The sequence below is a fragment of the Oncorhynchus nerka genome, linkage group LG12 (assembly GCF_034236695.1).
Source record: "Oncorhynchus nerka isolate Pitt River linkage group LG12, Oner_Uvic_2.0, whole genome shotgun sequence".
In the NCBI taxonomy this organism is placed as follows: domain Eukaryota; kingdom Metazoa; phylum Chordata; class Actinopteri; order Salmoniformes; family Salmonidae; genus Oncorhynchus; species Oncorhynchus nerka.
Window position 1 is genome coordinate 86,531,975 of NC_088407.1, and position 18,070 is coordinate 86,550,044.

At 44.3% G+C, this 18,070-nt stretch overlaps 1 protein-coding gene across 1 annotated transcript in view; it reads left to right on the forward strand.

Annotated features, from left to right (window-relative positions):
* Positions 1-17,514, forward strand: part of LOC115138854 (glycogen phosphorylase, liver form-like) — a 35,106-nt gene extending 17,592 nt beyond the window's left edge. Inside the window, exons 10-20 of the mRNA XM_065025906.1 lie at positions 2,684-2,830; positions 3,490-3,653; positions 4,884-4,998; positions 5,120-5,221; positions 7,165-7,312; positions 8,080-8,138; positions 8,876-9,017; positions 13,565-13,772; positions 14,108-14,242; positions 14,665-14,731; positions 16,898-17,514. Of these exons, the coding sequence (XP_064881978.1) occupies positions 2,684-2,830; positions 3,490-3,653; positions 4,884-4,998; positions 5,120-5,221; positions 7,165-7,312; positions 8,080-8,138; positions 8,876-9,017; positions 13,565-13,772; positions 14,108-14,242; positions 14,665-14,731; positions 16,898-17,086 (1,476 nt within the window). The 3' untranslated portion in view covers positions 17,087-17,514. The remainder of the gene's footprint in view (positions 1-2,683; positions 2,831-3,489; positions 3,654-4,883; positions 4,999-5,119; positions 5,222-7,164; positions 7,313-8,079; positions 8,139-8,875; positions 9,018-13,564; positions 13,773-14,107; positions 14,243-14,664; positions 14,732-16,897) is intronic.
* Positions 17,515-18,070: the final 556 nt, after the last annotated feature.

The window sequence follows — 18,070 nt, forward strand, 5'->3', positions numbered from 1 at the left end:
AAGCCATGCAGCACCTTGAACCCTAAAGCCATGCAGCACAGCACCTTGAACCCTAAAGCCATGCAGCACAGCACCTTGAACCCTAAAGCCATGCAGCACAGCACCTTGAACCCTAAAGCCATGCAGCACAGCACCTTGAACCCTAAAGCCATGCAGCACAGCACCTTGAACCCTAAAGCCATGCAGCACAGCACCTTGAACCCTAAAGCCATGCAGCACAGCACCTTGAACCCTAAAGCCATGCAGCACAGCACCTTGAACCCTAAAGCCATGCAGCACAGCACCTTGAACCCTAAAGCCATGCAGCACTGCACCTTGAACCCTAAAGCCATGCAGCGCAGCACCTTGAACCCTAAAGCCATGCAGCGCAGCACCTTGAACCCTAAAGCCATGCAGCACTGCACCTTGAACCCTAAAGCCATGCAGCGCAGCACCTTGAACCCTAAAGCCATGCAGCACCTTGAACCCTAAAGCCATGCAGCCCAGCACCTTGAAGCACCTATATGTCATAGAACGAGAGCCTTGTCTGTCGTAGCCTGGTATATCCACAGAAGTTGTCTATAGAGCACAAAACAGATCTGGGGCCATCAAATCAAATGTTATTGGTCACATACACATATTTAGCAGATGTTATTGCGGGTGTAGAGAAATGCTTGTATTCCCAGCTCCAACAGTGCAGTAGTATCTAACTAAATGCTTGTGTTCCCAGCTCCAACAGTGCAGTAGTATCTAACTAAATGCTTGTGTTCCCAGCTCCAACAGTGCAGTAGTATCTAACTAAATGCTTGTGTTCCCAGCTCCAACAGTGCAGTAGTATCTAACTAAATGCTTGTGTTCCCAGCTCCAACAGTGCAGTAGTATCTAACAATACGCACATCTACAGTGCCTTGCGAAAGTATTCGGCCCCCTTGAACTTTGCGACCTTTTGCCACATTTCAGGCTTCAAACATAAAGATATAAAACTGTATTTTTTTGTGAAGAATCAACAACAAGTGGGACACAGTCATGAAGTGGAACGACATTTATTGGATATTTCAAACTTTTTTAACAAATCAAAAACTGAAAAATTGGGCGTGCAAAATTATTCAGCCCGCTTAAGTTAATACTTTGTAGCGCCACCTTTTGCTGCGATTACAGCTGTAAGTCGCTTGGGGTATGTCTATCAGTTTTGCACATCGAGAGACTGAAATTTTTTCCCATTCCTCCTTGCAAAACAGCTCACTGAGGTTGGATGGAGAGCATTTGTACAGCAGTTTTCAGTTCTTTCCACAGATTCTCGATTGGATTCAGGTCTGGACTTTGACTTGGCCATTCTAACACCTGGATATGTTTATTTTTGAACCATTCCATTGTAGATTTTGCTTTATGTTTTGGATCATTGTCTTGTTGGAAGACAAATCTCCGTCCCAGTCTCAGGTCTTTTGCAGACTCCATCAGGTTTTCTTCCAGAATGGTCCTGTATTTGGCTCCATCCATCTTCCCATCAATTTTAACCATCTTCCCTGTCCCTGCTGAAGAAAAGCAGGCCCAAACCATGATGCTGCCACCACCATGTTTGACAGTGGGGATGGTGTGTTCAGGGTGATGAGCTGTGTTGCTTTTACGCCAAACATAACGTTTTGCATTGTTGCCAAAAAGTTCAATTTTGGTTTCATCTGACCAGAGCACCTCCTTCCACATGTTTGGTGTGTCTCCCAGGTGGCTTGTGGCAAACTTTAAACGACACTTTTTATGGATATCTTTAAGAAATGGCTTTCTTCTTGCCACTCTTCCATAAAGGCCAGATTTGTGCAATATACGACTGATTGTTGTCCTATGGACAGAGTCTCCCACCTCAGCTGTAGATCTCTGCAGTTCATCCAGAGTGATCATGGGCCTCTTGGCTGCATCTCTGATCAGTCTTCTCCTTGTATGAGCTGAAAGTTTAGAGGGACGGCCAGGTCTTGGTAGATTTGCAGTGGTCTGAAACTCCTTCCATTTCAATATTATCGCTTGCACAGTGCTCTTTGGGATGTTTAAAGCTTGGGAAATCTTTTTGTATCCAAATCCGGCTTTAAACTTCTTCACAACAGTATCTCGGACCTGCCTGGTGTGTTCCTTGTTCTTCATGATGCTCTCTGCGCTTTTAACGGACCTCTGAGACTATCACAGTGCAGGTGCATTTATACGGAGACTTGATTACACACAGGTGGATTGTATTTATCATCATTAGTCATTTAGGTCAACATTGGATCATTCAGAGATCCTCACTGAACTTTTGGAGAGAGTTTGCTACACTGAAAGTAAAGGGGCTGAATAATTTTGCACGTCCAATTTTTCAGTTTTTGATTTGTTAAAAAGTTTGAAATATCCAATAAATGTCGTTCCACTTCATGATTGTGTCCCACTTGTTGTTGATTCTTCACAAAAAAATACAGTTTTATATCTTTATGTTTGAAGCTTGAAATGTGGCAAAAGTTCGCAAATTTCAAGGGGGCCGAATACTTTCGCAAGGCACTGTAAAAGTAATGGAATTAAGAAATGTATAAATATTTGGATGAGCAATGTTGTAGTGGCGTTGACTAAAATATATCAGAATAGACATATGAGATAAGGAAAGCAGTATGTAAACATGATTTAAAGTGACCAGGCTACGTCATTCAGTGTGTATTGCGCTATTAGAACCATTGCTCTGTCCTATCAGGCGTGGGCCATCACCAAGCGGACCTTTGCGTACACCAATCACACGGTGCTTCCCGAGGCTCTGGAGCGCTGGCCCATTGGACTGCTGGAGACCCTGCTGCCCAGACACCTCCAGATCATCTACAGGATCAACCAGGGACACCTGGACGTACGTACTGTATAGACTGGGTTCAGTGGGTCGTATTCTGATGTACCATTTATAGACTGGGTTCAGTGGGTCGTATTCTGATGTACCACTATAGACTGGGTTCAGTGGGTTGTATTCTGATGTACCACTATAGACTGGGTTCAGTGGGTCGTATTCTGATGTACCACTATAGACTGGGTTCAGTGGGTCGTATTCTGATGTACCATTTATAGACTGGGTTCAGTGGGTCGTATTCTGATGTACCACTATAGACTGGGTCCAGTGGGTGGTATTCTGATGTACCACTATAGACTGGGTTCAGTGGGTGGTATTCTGATGTACCACTATAGACTGGGTTCAGTGGGTGGTATTCTGATGTACCACTATAGACTGGGTTCAGTGGGTCGTATTCTGATGTACCACTATAGACTGGGTTCAGTGGGTCGTATTCTGATGTACCACTATAGACTGGGTTCAGTGGGTGGTATAAGACTCATGGACACTCATCCGGTCCCCATCAGCTCCCTACTCCTCATCTTGGCCCTAATTCACCCATAGACATGCTGCTTGTACTGTGTCATTAACCGGACTGTTCAGATTGGCAGAATCATGTGGTTTTTAGGAGGGATATGGAGCAGATTGGGACCAGCTGACACAGTGCGTTTCTGGTGTTGCTCCAGGAGATTTCAGCTCTCTTCCCAGAGGACATGGATCGGATACGCAGGATGTCTCTGATCGAGGAGGACGGGGGAAAGAGGGTCAACATGGCTCACCTGTGCATTGTGGGATCTCACGCCGTCAACGGAGTCGCTGAGATACACTCCAACATCATCAAGAATGATGTGTAAGATGGTTCATCTCCACTGTATTCTCCCTGACAGTAACAGCTTTCTCTCAGATGTGTACGATGGGGCTACTCTAGGTTATGTAAGAGAAACTCCCAACTGTCTGAAACCAGGGGCGGCAGGGTAGCCTAGTGGTTAGAGTGTAGAGGCGGCAGGGTAGCCTAGTGGTTAGAGTGTTGAGGCGGCAGGGTAGCCTAGTGGTTAGAGTGTAGAGGCGGCAGGGTAGCCTAGTGGTTAGAGTGTAGGGGCGGCAGGGTAGCCTAGTGGTTAGAGTGTAGGGGCGGCAGGGTAGCCTAGTGGTTAGAGGTAGGGGCCTAGCCTAGTGGTTAGAGTGTAGGGGCGGCAGGGTAGCCTAGTGGTTAGAGTGTAGGGGCGGCAGGTAGCCTAGTGGTTAGAGTGTAGGGGAGGCAGGGTAGCCTAGTGGTTAGAGTGGAGGGGAGGCAGGGTAGCCTAGTGGTTAGAGTGGAGGGGAGGCAGGGTAGCCTAGTGGTTAGAGTGGAGGGGAGGCAGGGTAGCCTAGTGGTTAGAGTGGAGGGGAGGCAGGGTAGCCTAGTGGTTAGAGTGGAGGGGAGGCAGGGTAGCCTAGTGGTTAGAGTGGAGGGGAGGCAGGGTAGCCTAGTGGTTAGAGTGGAGTGGAGGGGAGGCAGGGTAGCCTAGTGGTTAGAGTGGAGTGGAGGGGAGGCAGGGTAGCCTAGTGGTTAGAGTGGAGTGGAGGGGAGGCAGGGTAGCCTAGTGGTTAGAGTGGAGTGGAGGGGAGGCAGGGTAGCCTAGTGGTTAGAGTGGAGTGGAGGGGAGGCAGGGTAGCCTAGTGGTTAGAGTGGAGTGGAGGGGAGGCAGGGTAGCCTAGTGGTTAGAGTGGAGTGGAGGGGAGGCAGGGTAGCCTAGTGGTTAGAGTGGAGTGGAGGGGAGGCAGGGTAGCCTAGTGGTTAGAGTGGAGTGGAGGGGAGGCAGGGTAGCCTAGTGGTTAGAGTGTTGGGCCAGTAACCGAAAGGTTAAAGTCTGTCGTTCTGCCCCTGAACAAGGCAGTTAACCCACTGTTCCCCGGTAGGCCGTAATTGTAAATAAGAATTTGTTCTTAACTGACTTGCCTACTTTAAATAAAAATATTTTTTAAATATAACCTTCTGAACAACTGTTTTGCTACGGTGGGCCTTATTGAACACAATTTTACCGTCTTCTAGTAGCGTCCTTCTAGAATCTAAAATATATTTCTTTTTTTGTTCTGAAAGGTTCCGAGACTTCAGCGAATTAGAACCGGAGAAGTTCCAGAACAAGACCAATGGCATCACTCCTAGACGCTGGCTCCTCCTCTGTAACCCGGGATTGGCTGAGCTCATTGCTGAGGTTTGATTGGCATCTTTGATTGCCCGTTTTTATTTCTCTTGATATTCCTGTATCTTTTGAATGCAATTTTCTTTGCTAATCTGCTATTTCACCTTCATGTACTTTGTCTACATGTTTCTAGGCCATTGGGGAGGAATATGTGAAGGACCTCAGTCAGTTACAGAAGCTCAATGAGCTGGTAGACGATGATACCTTCATTAGAGATGTCTCTAAAGTCAAGCAGGTAATGTCTCCCCACCCATTCATTAACAGTCAACATGCATGGCCAATAATGGGGCATATTTGTGAGTTCTACTCTGTTTATTTACTCTATTTATTCAGTTGGTTGGATTGTTTGCTTGGCGGGAACATTGTTTTTATCCATGGGGGGGGTCTTTCTGCCAATATTACTATTGGGAAATGGCTCAGAACCATGCCATTTCCCAATAGTAATATTGGCAGAAAATGACCCCCCCCCCATGGGATAAAAACAATGTTCCAGCCATGCAAACAATCCAACCAACTGAATAAATACACTGAGTACACGTCAGTGTGGAACTCCTAATGCCATGCAAACTCGGCGTAGACAGGAAGTTGACCATATATAATGCCATGCAAACTCGGCGTAGACAGGAAGTTGACCATATATAATGCCATGCAAACTCGGCGTAGACAGGAAGTTGACCATATATAATGCCATGCAAACTCGGCGCAGACAGGAAGTTGACCATATATAATGCCATGCAAACTCGGCGTAGACAGGAAGTTGACCATATATAATGCCATGCAAACTCAGCGCAGACAGGAAGTTGACCATATATAATGCCATGCTAACTCGGCGTAGACAGGAAGTTGACCATATATAATGCCATGTAAACTCGGCGTAGACAGGAAGTTGACCATATATAATGCCATGCTAACTCGGCGTAGACAGGAAGTTGACCATATATAATGCCATGCTAACTCGGCGTAGACAGGAAGTTGACCATATATAATGCCATGTAAACTCGGCGTAGACAGGAAGTTGACCATATATAATGCCATGCAAACTCAGCAGACAGGAAGTTGACCATATATAATGCCATGTAAACTCGGCGTAGACAGGAAGTTGACCATATATAATGCCATGCAAACTCAGCAGACAGGAAGTTGACCATATATAATGCCATGTAAACTCAGTGCAGACAGGAAGTTGACCATATATAATGCCATGTAAACTCAGTGCAGACAGGAAGTTGACCATATATAATTGGGATTTGTTCCTAGGTACACGTGTTGGGGCTCGTTGCTGATGTTACTATTTCATAAGATCTTCCTTTCAAACTGATCCCATTGGTTCAACAGGGTTACGCCCCAAATGGAACCTCGGTGTTCTACTTCCTGCGGTGGTACAAGTAGCATGTCATACTGTAGTGAAGATACCTCTGTGTTCTACTTCCTGCGGTGGTACAAGTAGCATGTCATACTGTAGTGAAGATACCTTAGTGTTCTACTTCCTGCGGTGGTACAAGTAGCATGTCATACTGTAGTGAAGATACCTTAGTGTTCTACTTACTACGGTGGTACAAGTAGAATGTCATACTGTAGTGAAGATACCTTAGTGTTCTACTTCCTGCGGTGGTACAAGTAGCATGTCATACTGTAGTAAAGATACCTTAGTAGTAAATAACTCAAGTAAAAGTCACAGTAAAATCCAACTTGAGTAAAAAAAAGTTTTTGGTTTTAAATATTCTTGAGTATCAAAAGTAAATGTATTTGCAAAAATATACTTAACTTAAGTTAAAATCATTTCACTTTTTTTTTAATATATATTTTTTTATATTAAGAAAACCATACGGCACAATTTTATTATTTTTTGTTTTATTTACAGATAGCCAGGGGAACACTCAGACATAATTTACAAACAAAGCATTTGTGTTTAGTGAGTCCCCCAGATCAGAAGCAATAGGGATGACTTTACTGGGATCACTTTATACTTTATGGGCCATGGTAAGAAGTGTTATGGGCCATGGTAAGAAGTGTTAGGGCCCCTGGTCAAAAGTGTTAGGGCCCCTGGTCAAAAGTGTTAGGGCCCCTGGTCAAAAGTGTTAGGGGCCCTGGTCAAAAGTGTTAGGGCCCCTGGTCAGAGGGAGTACATTCACTACAAGGGAATAGAATGCCATGTGTATCAAGTCTTTCTTTGCCCAGGATAACAAGGAGAAGTTTTCCCAGTACCTGGAGAAAGAGTACATGGTGGAAATCAACCCGTCCTCTATGTTTGATGTTCACGTCAAGAGGATTCACGAGTACAAGCGCCAGCTCCTCAACTGTCTTCACATCGTCACCATGTACAACCGTACGTCGTGTGTGTGTAGTGCACTAGTTTTGTCAAATGGGGAATAGGGTGGCATTTGGGATCCTCGCCTCCCTGCCTTATGATGACCCTTGGTTATATACAGTGCCTTGTGAAAGTATTCGGCCCCCTTGAACTTTGCGACCTTTTGCCACATTTCATGCTACAATGGAATGGTTAAAATGGTTAGAATGGCCAAGTCAAAGTCCAGACCTGAATCCAATCGAGAATCTGTGGAAAGAACTGAAAACTGCTGTTCACAAATGCTCTCCATCCAACCTCACTGAGTTCGAGCTGTTTTGCAAGGAGGAATGGGAAAAAATTTCAGTCTCTCGATGTGCAAAACTGATAGAGACATACCCCAAGCGACTTACAGCTGTAATCGCAGCAAAAGGTGGTCGCTACAAAGTATTAACTTAAGGGGGCTGAATCATTTTGCACGCCCAATTTTTCAGTTTTTGATTTGTTAAAAAAGTTTGAAATATCCAATAAATGTTGTTCCACTTCATGATTGTGTCCCACTTGTTGTTGATTCTTCACAAAAAAATACAGTTTTATATCTTTGTTTGAAGCCTGAAATGTGGCAAAAGGTCGCAAAGTTCAAGGGGGCCGAATACTTTCACAAGGCACTGTATGATCTGTGAAGCTTCAACGTCAAAGCCTTTTTATATAAAGGGTTATGAAGGCTTCATTTAGGCGTTATAATAAGTAACACCTTATTGTTTAAAATCTGATCAAATATTTTCTTTATTTTTTAATTTTTTTTAAAGGCATCAGGAAGAACCCAAAAGCACCTTTTGTTCCCCGGACTGTGATCATTGGTGGCAAGGTACGTACCAAACTACCTTCAACTCTTTCTCTCAATATCGGAAAAGAAAGAATTGACCTCCTGACTTTCTCATCCAATGGAGTTTTGAGGAGGAGGAAAGAGGACACGAGGAATCAAGGAAATGCAATTGAGATTCTCCCTGTGTCTTTCATGTATTCCTTACACCCTCTCCCCTCGTTTTCTATTGGAGGAAAAGGCTCGAAGGGGAGGAACTGTGGCTCTTCTACTTCAGATGTATTTTGAGAAGGAAGTGAGGAGAGGGGACACCCTAGTGAAATTAATTGACACCCTAGGGGGCCCCTGGTAAAAAGTAGTGCACTATCATGACCCCTAGGGGCCCCTGGTAAAAAAGTAGTGCACTATCATGACCCCTAGGGGGCCCCTGGTAAAAAAAAGTAGTGCACTATCATGACCCCTAGGGGGCCCCTGGTAAAAAAGTAGTGCACTATCATGACCCATAGGGGCCCCTGGTAAAAAAGTAGTGCACTATCATGACCCCTAGGGGCCCCTGGTTAAAAAAAAGTAGTGACAAACCCAGTGGCGTTGCAGTTCTTGATACAAACCGGTGCGCCTGGCACCTACTACCCTACCCCGGTCAAAGGCACTATGACCCCCTAGGGGCCCTGGTTAAAAGTAGTGCACTAAATATAGGGAAAATGGTACCCTTTTTTTTGGGATGCAACCCCATGAATGGAGGAAAGCTGAATTTGAGAAGGATCCTTTGTCTCCCTCTACAGGCTGCGCCGGGGTACCACATGGCCAAGATGATCATCAAGCTGATCACGGCTGTGGGAGAGGTGGTCAACAAAGATCCTGTGGTGGGCAGCAAGCTGAAGGTCATCTACCTGGAGAACTACAGAGTCTCTCTGGCTGAGAAAGGTACTGTCTCTACCTGGAGAACTACAGAGTCTCTCTGGCTGAGAAAGGTACTGTATCTGGAGAACTACAGAGTCTCTCTGGCTGAGAAAGGTACTGTATCTATCTGGAGAACTACAGAGTCTCTCTGGCTGAGAAAGGTACTGTATCTATCTGGAGAACTACAGAGTCTCTCTGGCTGAGAAAGGTACTGTCTCTATCTGGAGAACTACAGAGTCTCTCTGGCTGAGAAAGGTACTGTCTATCTGGAGAACTACAGAGTCTCTCTGGCTGAGAAAGGTACTGTCTATCTGGAGAACTACAGAGTCTCTCTGGCTGAGAAAGGTACTGTCTATCTGGAGAACTACAGAGTCTCTCTGGCTGAGAAAGGTACTGTCTATCTGGAGAACTACAGAGTCTCTCTGGCTGAGAAAGGTACTGTCTATCTGGAGAACTACAGAGTCTCTCTCTGGCTGAGAAAGGTACTGTGTATATATCTACAGTTGCTAGTGAAAGTCATGGGCTTTGCTCTTTCATGTTTATTTTGATCTTGACAAACTCCCCAGTCCCTACCAGTGACTAGCATACCCATAACATGATGCTGCCAACATAATACTTACATTTTCAGGGGAAAAGCATCACCATTATCCTCGTGGGAGTATTAGTGATGTCCAGGTAACTGCCAAAATAAAGGAAACCGTCAACATATAAAGCGTCTTAAAAAGGGTTTTTGGGTCACCGTGAGTCAGAACATCTTCAATGCACCTTTGGTCTAGATTCTACAAATGTCTGGAACTCTATTGGAGAGATCTGGTGACTGAGACGGCCAGGACATATGGTTTACATCGTCTTCATGCTCATGAAACCATTGTGACCACTCGTGCCCTGAGGATGAGGGAATTGTCATCCTGTGGGGGCGTAGCCAAAATAATGGCCTGCCCAATGTTTTTATGTGACCCTAAGCATGATGGGATGTTAAATTGTTTAATTCGCCCAGGAACTACACCTGTGTGGAAGCACCTGCTTTCAATATACTTTGTGTCCTTCATTTACATTTAGTGGCAGTTACTCTATTAGATACAGGTAGCGCTAAATATGTCCCCCAAATGTGCCAGGTAGCCTAGCGGTTAAGAACATTGGGCCAATAACCGAAAGGTTGCTGGTTTGAATCCCCAAGCCGGCTAGGTAAAAAAAAGTCTGCTAAATGACTCACTACTGTAAGTCTCTCTGGATAAGAGTCTGCTAAATGACTCACTACTGTAAGTCTCTCTGGATAAGAGTCGGCTAAATGACTCACTACTGTAAGTCTCTGGATAAGAGAGTCTGTTAAATGACTCACTACTGTAAGTCTCTCTGGATAAGAGAGTCTGTTAAATGACTCACTACTGTAAGTCTCTGGATAAGAGAGTCTGTTAAATGACTCACTACTGTAAGTCTCTGGATAAGAGAGTCTGTTAAATGACTCACTACTGTAAGTCTCTGGATAAGAGAGTCTGTTAAATGACTCACTACTGTAAGTCTCTGGATAAGAGAGTCTGTTAAATGACTCACTACTGTAAGTCTCTGGATAAGAGAGTCTGTTAAATGACTCACTACTGTAAGTCTCTCTGGATAAGAGAGTCTGCTAAATGACTCACGACTGTAAGTCTCTCTGGATAAGAGAGTCTGCTAAATGACTCACGACTGTAAGTCTCTCTGGATAAGAGAGTCTGCTAAATGACTCACGACTAAGTCTCTCTGGATAAGAGAGTCTGCTAAATGACTCACGACTAAGTCTCTCTGGATAAGAGAGTCTGCTAAATGACTCGCGACTAAGTCTCTCTGGATAAGAGAGTCTGCTAAATGACTCACGACTGTAAGTCTCTCTGGATAAGAGAGTCTGCTAAATGACTATCATGAGCAATGTTTATTTTATTCATTTATTTCACCTTTATTTAACCAGGTAGGCAAGTTGAGAACAAGTTCTCATTTACAATTGCGACCTGGCCAAGATAAAGCAAAGCAGTTCGACACATACAACGACACAGAGTTACACATGGAGTAAAACAAACATACAGTCAATAATACAGTATAAACAAGTCTATATACAATGTGAGCAAATTAGATGAGGTAAGGGAGGTAAAGGCAAAAAAGGCCATGGTGGCAAAGTAAATACAATATAGCAAGTAAAACACTGGAATGATAGATTTGCAATGGAAGAACGTGCAAAGTAGAAATAAAAATAATGAGGTGCAAAGGAGCAAAGTTAATTAATTAATTAATTAAATACAGTAGGGAAAGAGGTAGTTGTTTGGGCTAAATTATAGGTGGGCTATGTACAGGTGCAGTAATCTGTGAGCTGCTCTGACAGTTGGTGCTTAAAGCTAGTGAGGGAGATAAGTGTTTCCAGTTTCAGAGATTTTTGTAGTTCGTTCCAGTCATTGGCAGCAGAGAACTGGAAGGAGAGGCGGCCAAAGAAAGAATTGGTTTTGGGGGTGACTAGAGAGATATACCTGCTGGAGCGTGTGCTACAGGTGGGAGATGCTATGGTGACCAGCGAGCTGAGATAAGGGGGGACTTTACCTAGCAGGGTCTTGTAGATGACATGGAGCCAGTGGGTTTGGCGACGAGTATGAAGCGAGGGCCAGCCAACGAGAGCGTACAGGTCGCAATGTTGGGTAGTATATGGGGCTTTGGTGACAAAACGGATTGCACTGTGATAGACTGCATCCAATTTGTTGAGTAGGGTATTGGAGGCTATTTTGTAAATGACATCGCCAAAGTCGAGGATTGGTAGGATGGTCAGTTTTACAAGGGTATGTTTGGCAGCATGAGTGAAGGATGCTTTGTTGCGAAATAGGAAGCCAATTATAGATTTAACTTTGGATTGGAGATGTTTGATATGGGTCTGGAAGGAGAGTTTACAGTCTAACCAGACACCTAAGTATTTGCCAAAGTCGAGGATTAGTTGTCCACGTATTCTAAGTCAGAGCCGTCCAGAGTAGTGATGTTGGACAGGCGGGTAGGTGCAGGTAGCGATCGGTTGAAGAGCATGCATTTAGTTTTACTTGTATTTAAGAGCAATTGGAGGCCACGGAAGGAGAGTTGTATGGCATTGAAGCTTGCCTGGAGGGTTGTTAACACAGTGTCCAAAGAAGGGCCAGAAGTATACAGAATGGTGTCGTCTGCGTAGAGGTGGATCAGAGACTCACCAGCAGCAAGAGCGACCTCATTGATGTATACAGAGAAGAGAGTCGGTACAAGAATTGAAACCTGTGGCACCCCCATAGAGACTGCCAGAGGTCCGGACAGCAGACCCTCCGATTTGACACACTGAACTCTATCAGAGAAGTAGTTGGTGAACCAGGCGAGGCAATCATTTGAGAAACCAAGGCTGTCGAGTCTGCCGATGAGGATGTGGTGCTTGACAGAGTCGAAAGCCTTGGCCAGATCAATGAATACGGCTGCACAGTAATGTTTCTTATCGATAGCGGTTAAGATATCATTTAGGACCTTGAGCGTGGCTGAGGTGCACCCATGACCAGCTCTGAAACCAGATTGCATAGCAGAGAAGGTATGGTGAGATTCGAAATGGTCGGTAATCTGTTTGTTGACTTTGCTTTCGAAGACCTTAGAAAGGCATGGTAGGATAGATATAGGTCTGTAGCAGTTTGGGTCAAGAGTGTTCCCCCCTTTGAAGAGGGGGATGACCGCAGCTGCTTTCCAATCTTTGGGAATCTCAGACGACACGAAAGAGAGGTTGAACAGGCTAGTAATAGGGGTGGCAACAATTTCGGCAGATAATTTTAGAAAGAAAGGGTCCAGATTGTCTAGCCCGGCTGATTTGTAGGGGTCCAGATTTTGCAGCTCATTCAGAACATCAGCTGAACGGATTTGGGAGAAGGGGAAATGGGGAAGGCTTGGGCGAGTTGCTGTGGGGAGCGCAGTGCTGTTGACCGGGGTAGGAGTAGCCAGGTGGAAAGCATGGCCAGCCGTAGAAAAATTCTTATTGAAATTCTCAATTATGGTGGATTTATCAGTGGTGACAGTGTTTCCTATCTTCAGTGCAGTGGGCAGCTGGGAGGAGGTGTTCTTATTCTCCATGGACTTTACAGTGTCCCAGAACTTTTTTGAGTTAGAGTTGCAGGAAGCAAATTTCAGCTTGAAAAAGTTAGCCTTGGCTTTTCTAACTGCCTGTGTATAATGGTTTCTAGCTTCCCTGAACAGCTGCATATCACGGGGGCTGTTCGATGCTAATGCAGAACGCCATAGGATGTTTTTGTGTTGGTTAATGTAAATATAAATCGGGCCCTGGTCAGAAGTAGTGCACTATAAACTGTATCCTGTATTAGAGATGGATCGGTTTTTCTATATCTATTTTTTCCCCCTACTGTAATCTATTCCCCCCTACAGTAATCTATTCCCCCCTACAGTAATCTATCCCCCTACAGTAATCTATGTCCCCCTACAGTAATCTATCCCCCTACAGTAATCTATCCCTCCCTACAGTAATCTATGTCCCCCCTACAGTAATCTATTCCCCCTACAGTAATATATGTCCCCCCCTACAGTAATCTATGTCCCCCCTACAGTAATCCCAGCCACGGACCTGTCTGAGCAGATCTCCACAGCTGGCACGGAGGCGTCCGGCACTGGCAACATGAAGTTCATGCTGAACGGAGCGCTCACCATCGGCACCATGGACGGAGCCAACGTAGAGATGGCCGAGGAGGCTGGAGAGGAGAACATGTTCATCTTCGGCATGAGGGTGGAGGACGTGGCAGAGATGGACGTACAGGGGTAACACACACACACACACACACAGGGGGACATAGAGGGTAGGGTTTTTTTCCACAAAATATATCTAATACTAATCTAAGGGTCATACTTTATGCAATGCCACATCGGCCGCGCCACATCGACCGTGCCATAAAGTTATGCGATGCTTAACTCAATAAGAAACTCGACTCGTGTGATTTACTGAGGAAGTAATCCCTGAACACATTGTTGACCAGTTTTGGTTGAAAGGGATGTTGCTCTTTTGTAAAACTTGAGATGTAGATGTAATGTAGAGATGTGACTATGATGTCTTGTTGTGAGAAATGTTGCTACTCCTCCTGTTCTCTCCTCTTAAGCTACGATGCCATGACGTATTACCAGAAGATTCCAGAACTGAAGCAAGCCATTGATCAGATCAACAGTGGATTCTTCTGTCCCAAACAACCAGATCTCTTCAAAGACGTCACCAATATGCTTTTCAACCATGACCGGTAGGTAGTGGCTGTGAACCCCAAAATGGTACCCTATTCCCTATATAGATAGTGTACTACTTTTGACCAGGCCCTATGGCACCCTATTCCCTATATAGTGTACTACTTTTGACCAGGCCCTATGGCACCCTATTCCCTATATAGTGCACTACTTTAGACCAGAGCCCTATGGCACCCTATTCCCTATATAGTGCACTACTTTTGACCAGGCCCTGGTCGAAAGTAGTCAACTGTAAAAGGAATTGGATGCCATTTTGGGATGCAGACCAGAAGGGTCGAGGAACGCCTCTCCAGTCAATTTGACTGCAACACCCAACGCAGAACATTGATTTGAATGGGAATGTTGATTCCAGTAATTGTATTTCTATGGCTACAGTACTGTTGGCTGCTGTGGTCTTGACATTGACTGTCTCTGTCTTCAGCTTCAAGGTGTTTGCAGACTATGAGGACTACATAAAGTGCCAGGAGAAAGTCAACGAACTATATCAGGTAATCATCATTATCCTCCATGTACCTCTAGTTAATAATGACTATATCAGGTAATCATCATTATCCTCCATGTACCTCTAGTTAATAATGACTATATCAGGTAAACATCATTATCCTCCATGTACCTCTAGTTAATAATGACTATATCAGGTAATCATCATTATCCCCCCATGTACCTCTAGTTAATAATGACTACATCAGGTAATCATCATTATCACTCATGTACCTCTAGTTAATAATGACCCAGGTAATCATCATTATTCCCCATGTACCTCTAGTTAATAATGACTACATCAGGTAATCATCATTATCCCCCATGTACCTCTAGTTAATAATGACTATATCCGGTAAACATCATTGTACCTCTAGTTAATAATGACTATATCAGGTCATCATCATTATCCCTCATGTACCTCTAGTTAATAATGACTATATCAGGTAATCATCATTATTCCCCATGTACCTCTAGTTAATAATGACTACATCAGGTAATCATCATTATCCCCCATGTACCTCTAGTTAATAATGACTATATCCGGTAAACATCATTGTACCTCTAGTTAATAATAACTATATCAGGTAATCATCATTATCCTCCATGTACCTCTAGTTAATAATGACTATATCAGGTAATCATCATTATCCCCCATGTACCTCTAGTTAATAATGACTATATCAGGTAATCATCATTATCCTCCATGTACCTCTAACTAATAGCGTGGTAAGTTGACTGAGAACACATTCTCATTTACAGTGACGACCTGGGGAATAGTTACAGGGGAGATGAATGAGCCAGTTAGAAGCTGGGGATGATTAGATGGTCTTGATGGTATGAAGGCCAGATTGGGACTTTAGCCAGGACACCAGGGTTAACACCCCTACTCTAACAATAAGTGCCATGGGATCTTTAGTGACCACAGAGAGTCCACACATCCATTTTAACATCCCATCTGAAAGACAGCACCCTACACAGGGCAATGTCCCCAATCACTGCCCTGGGGCATTGGGATTTTTTTTTTTTTAGACCAGAGGAAAGAGTGCCTCCTACTGGCCCTCCACTTCCAGCAGAATCTGGTCTCCCATCCAGGGACCGACCAGGACCAACCCTGCTTAGCTTCAGAAGCAAGTCAGCAGTGGGATGCAGGGTGGTATGCTGCGGAAGCCTGATTACAGTAGAGCCTGATACGGACCATCCTGTTGACTAGATTACAGTAGAGCCTGATACGGACCATCCTGCTGAATAGATTACAGTAGAGCCTGATACGGACCATCCTGCTGAATAGATTACAGTAGAGCCTGATACGGACCATCCTGCTGACTAGATTACAGTAGAGCCTGATACGGACCATCCTGCTGACTAGATTACAGTAGAGCCTGATACGGACCATCCTGCTGACTAGATTACAGTAGAGCCTGATACGGACCATCCTGTTGACTAGATTACAGTAGAGCCTGATACGGACTATCCTGTTGACTAGATTACAGTAGAGCCTGATACGGACCATCCTGTTGAATAGATTACAGTAGAGCCTGATACGGACCATCCTGCTGACTAGATTACAGTAGAGCCTGATACGGACCATCCTGTTGAATAGATTACAGTAGAGCCTGATACGGACCATCCTGCTGACTAGATTACAGTAGAGCCTGATACGGACCATCCTGTTGACTAGATTACAGTAGAGCCTGATACGGACCATCCTGCTGACTAGATTACAGTAGAGACGGACCATCCTGCTGACTAGATTACAGTAGAGCCTGATACGGACCATCCTGCTGACTAGATTACAGTAGAGCCTGATACGGACCATCCTGCTGACTAGATTACAGTAGAGCCTGATACGGACCATCCTGCTGACTAGATTACAGTAGAGCCTGATACGGACCATCCTGCAGAAAAGGTACATCTGGGCACAATTACCATTCTAAGGTGGTCCTTTGTGGCACAGTAGGTAAGACAGTGGTGTTAGTAGTACCAAAGTTGTAGGTTCAATTCCCACAGGGTTTACATGCTACCATAAACAAGTTTGCGCTCACTACTGCAAGTCTTTTCAGACAAAAGTGTGTGTGTATATTTAAAAAAAATTGCTGAATGACCAAAATGTAAAAGTAAAGTGGCATTATATATATATATATATATATATATCATCATGTTTTTTTCCTTAGAACCCGAGGGAGTGGACCAAGATGGTGATCAAGAACATCGCTGCGTCTGGGAAGTTCTCTAGCGACCGTACCATCACCGACTACGCCACGGAGGTGTGGGGGGTGGAGCCTACAGATCTGAAGATCCCACCCCCCAACGAGCCACGCGAGGCCCTGGACGAGACGGCCAGGGCGCTGCGGGAGAAGTGAGGCTGCCTGGTGTGGTGTGGACCAGGGTGAAGTTACTCCTAGATGCTGTTGTTGTCAGGTTAATGGTTAGGAGGGGGAGATGGGGAAGCTAATCCTTGACCTGTACCTAGGGAAAACTTCACCCCAGATTGCCTGCCATTATTTAAAGAGTAAATATGTAACTCCATAAACGGAGCATTTTACGTAAAGCAGTTGACTACTTAATAACAGTCTGTTACATACTTTCAGCATAAACAAACAGTGTTCTATTTTTCTGACCCCGTCTTCTAGGTGCTACACTGTTGCAACCAGATTCTTACCGTGTCTTTCAGTGGCCAACTGGCTCATATTGTACTTGAAAGTGAAGTTATCAAAAAAAAGTTTATTGTGACCCTTAATTTTCAAATATTCTGTATTTGTTACTTAAAAATAAATCTAATCGTCTCCGATCTGATGTATTTGATTTATTTTTCAACTAATAGTAACATTATGAACATGGTTACAGACAAGTATGAGAAAGACTAGTACAATACAAAATCTGACTCAGAACATGGACACGCTGCCATGAAAGTTCCAGTGAGGACAAAGGACATGACAATGAACAGACTATGTTCCGTCCTGTTGGTACGCTTAGCCACCGGACAAAAGCAGCCAAAAAGTGCTCAGCATATGTGGGAACACCTTCAAGGCCGTTCGAAAAGCATTCCAGCTGAAGCTGGTTGAGAGAATGCCAAGAGTGTGCAAAGCTGTCATCAAGGCAAAGGGTGGCTATTTGAAGAATATAAAATATACTTAGATCGGTTTAACACTTTTTTGGGGTACATGATTCCATGTGTTATTTCATAGTTACAATGTAGGGAAAAAAGTACAAATAAAGAAAAACCCTTGAATGAGTAGGTGTTCTAAAACTTTTGACCGGTAGTGTGTTTTTTTATTTTTATATACAGTGGGGCAAAAAAGTATTTAGTCAGCCACCAATTGTGCAAGTTCTCCCACTTAAGAATA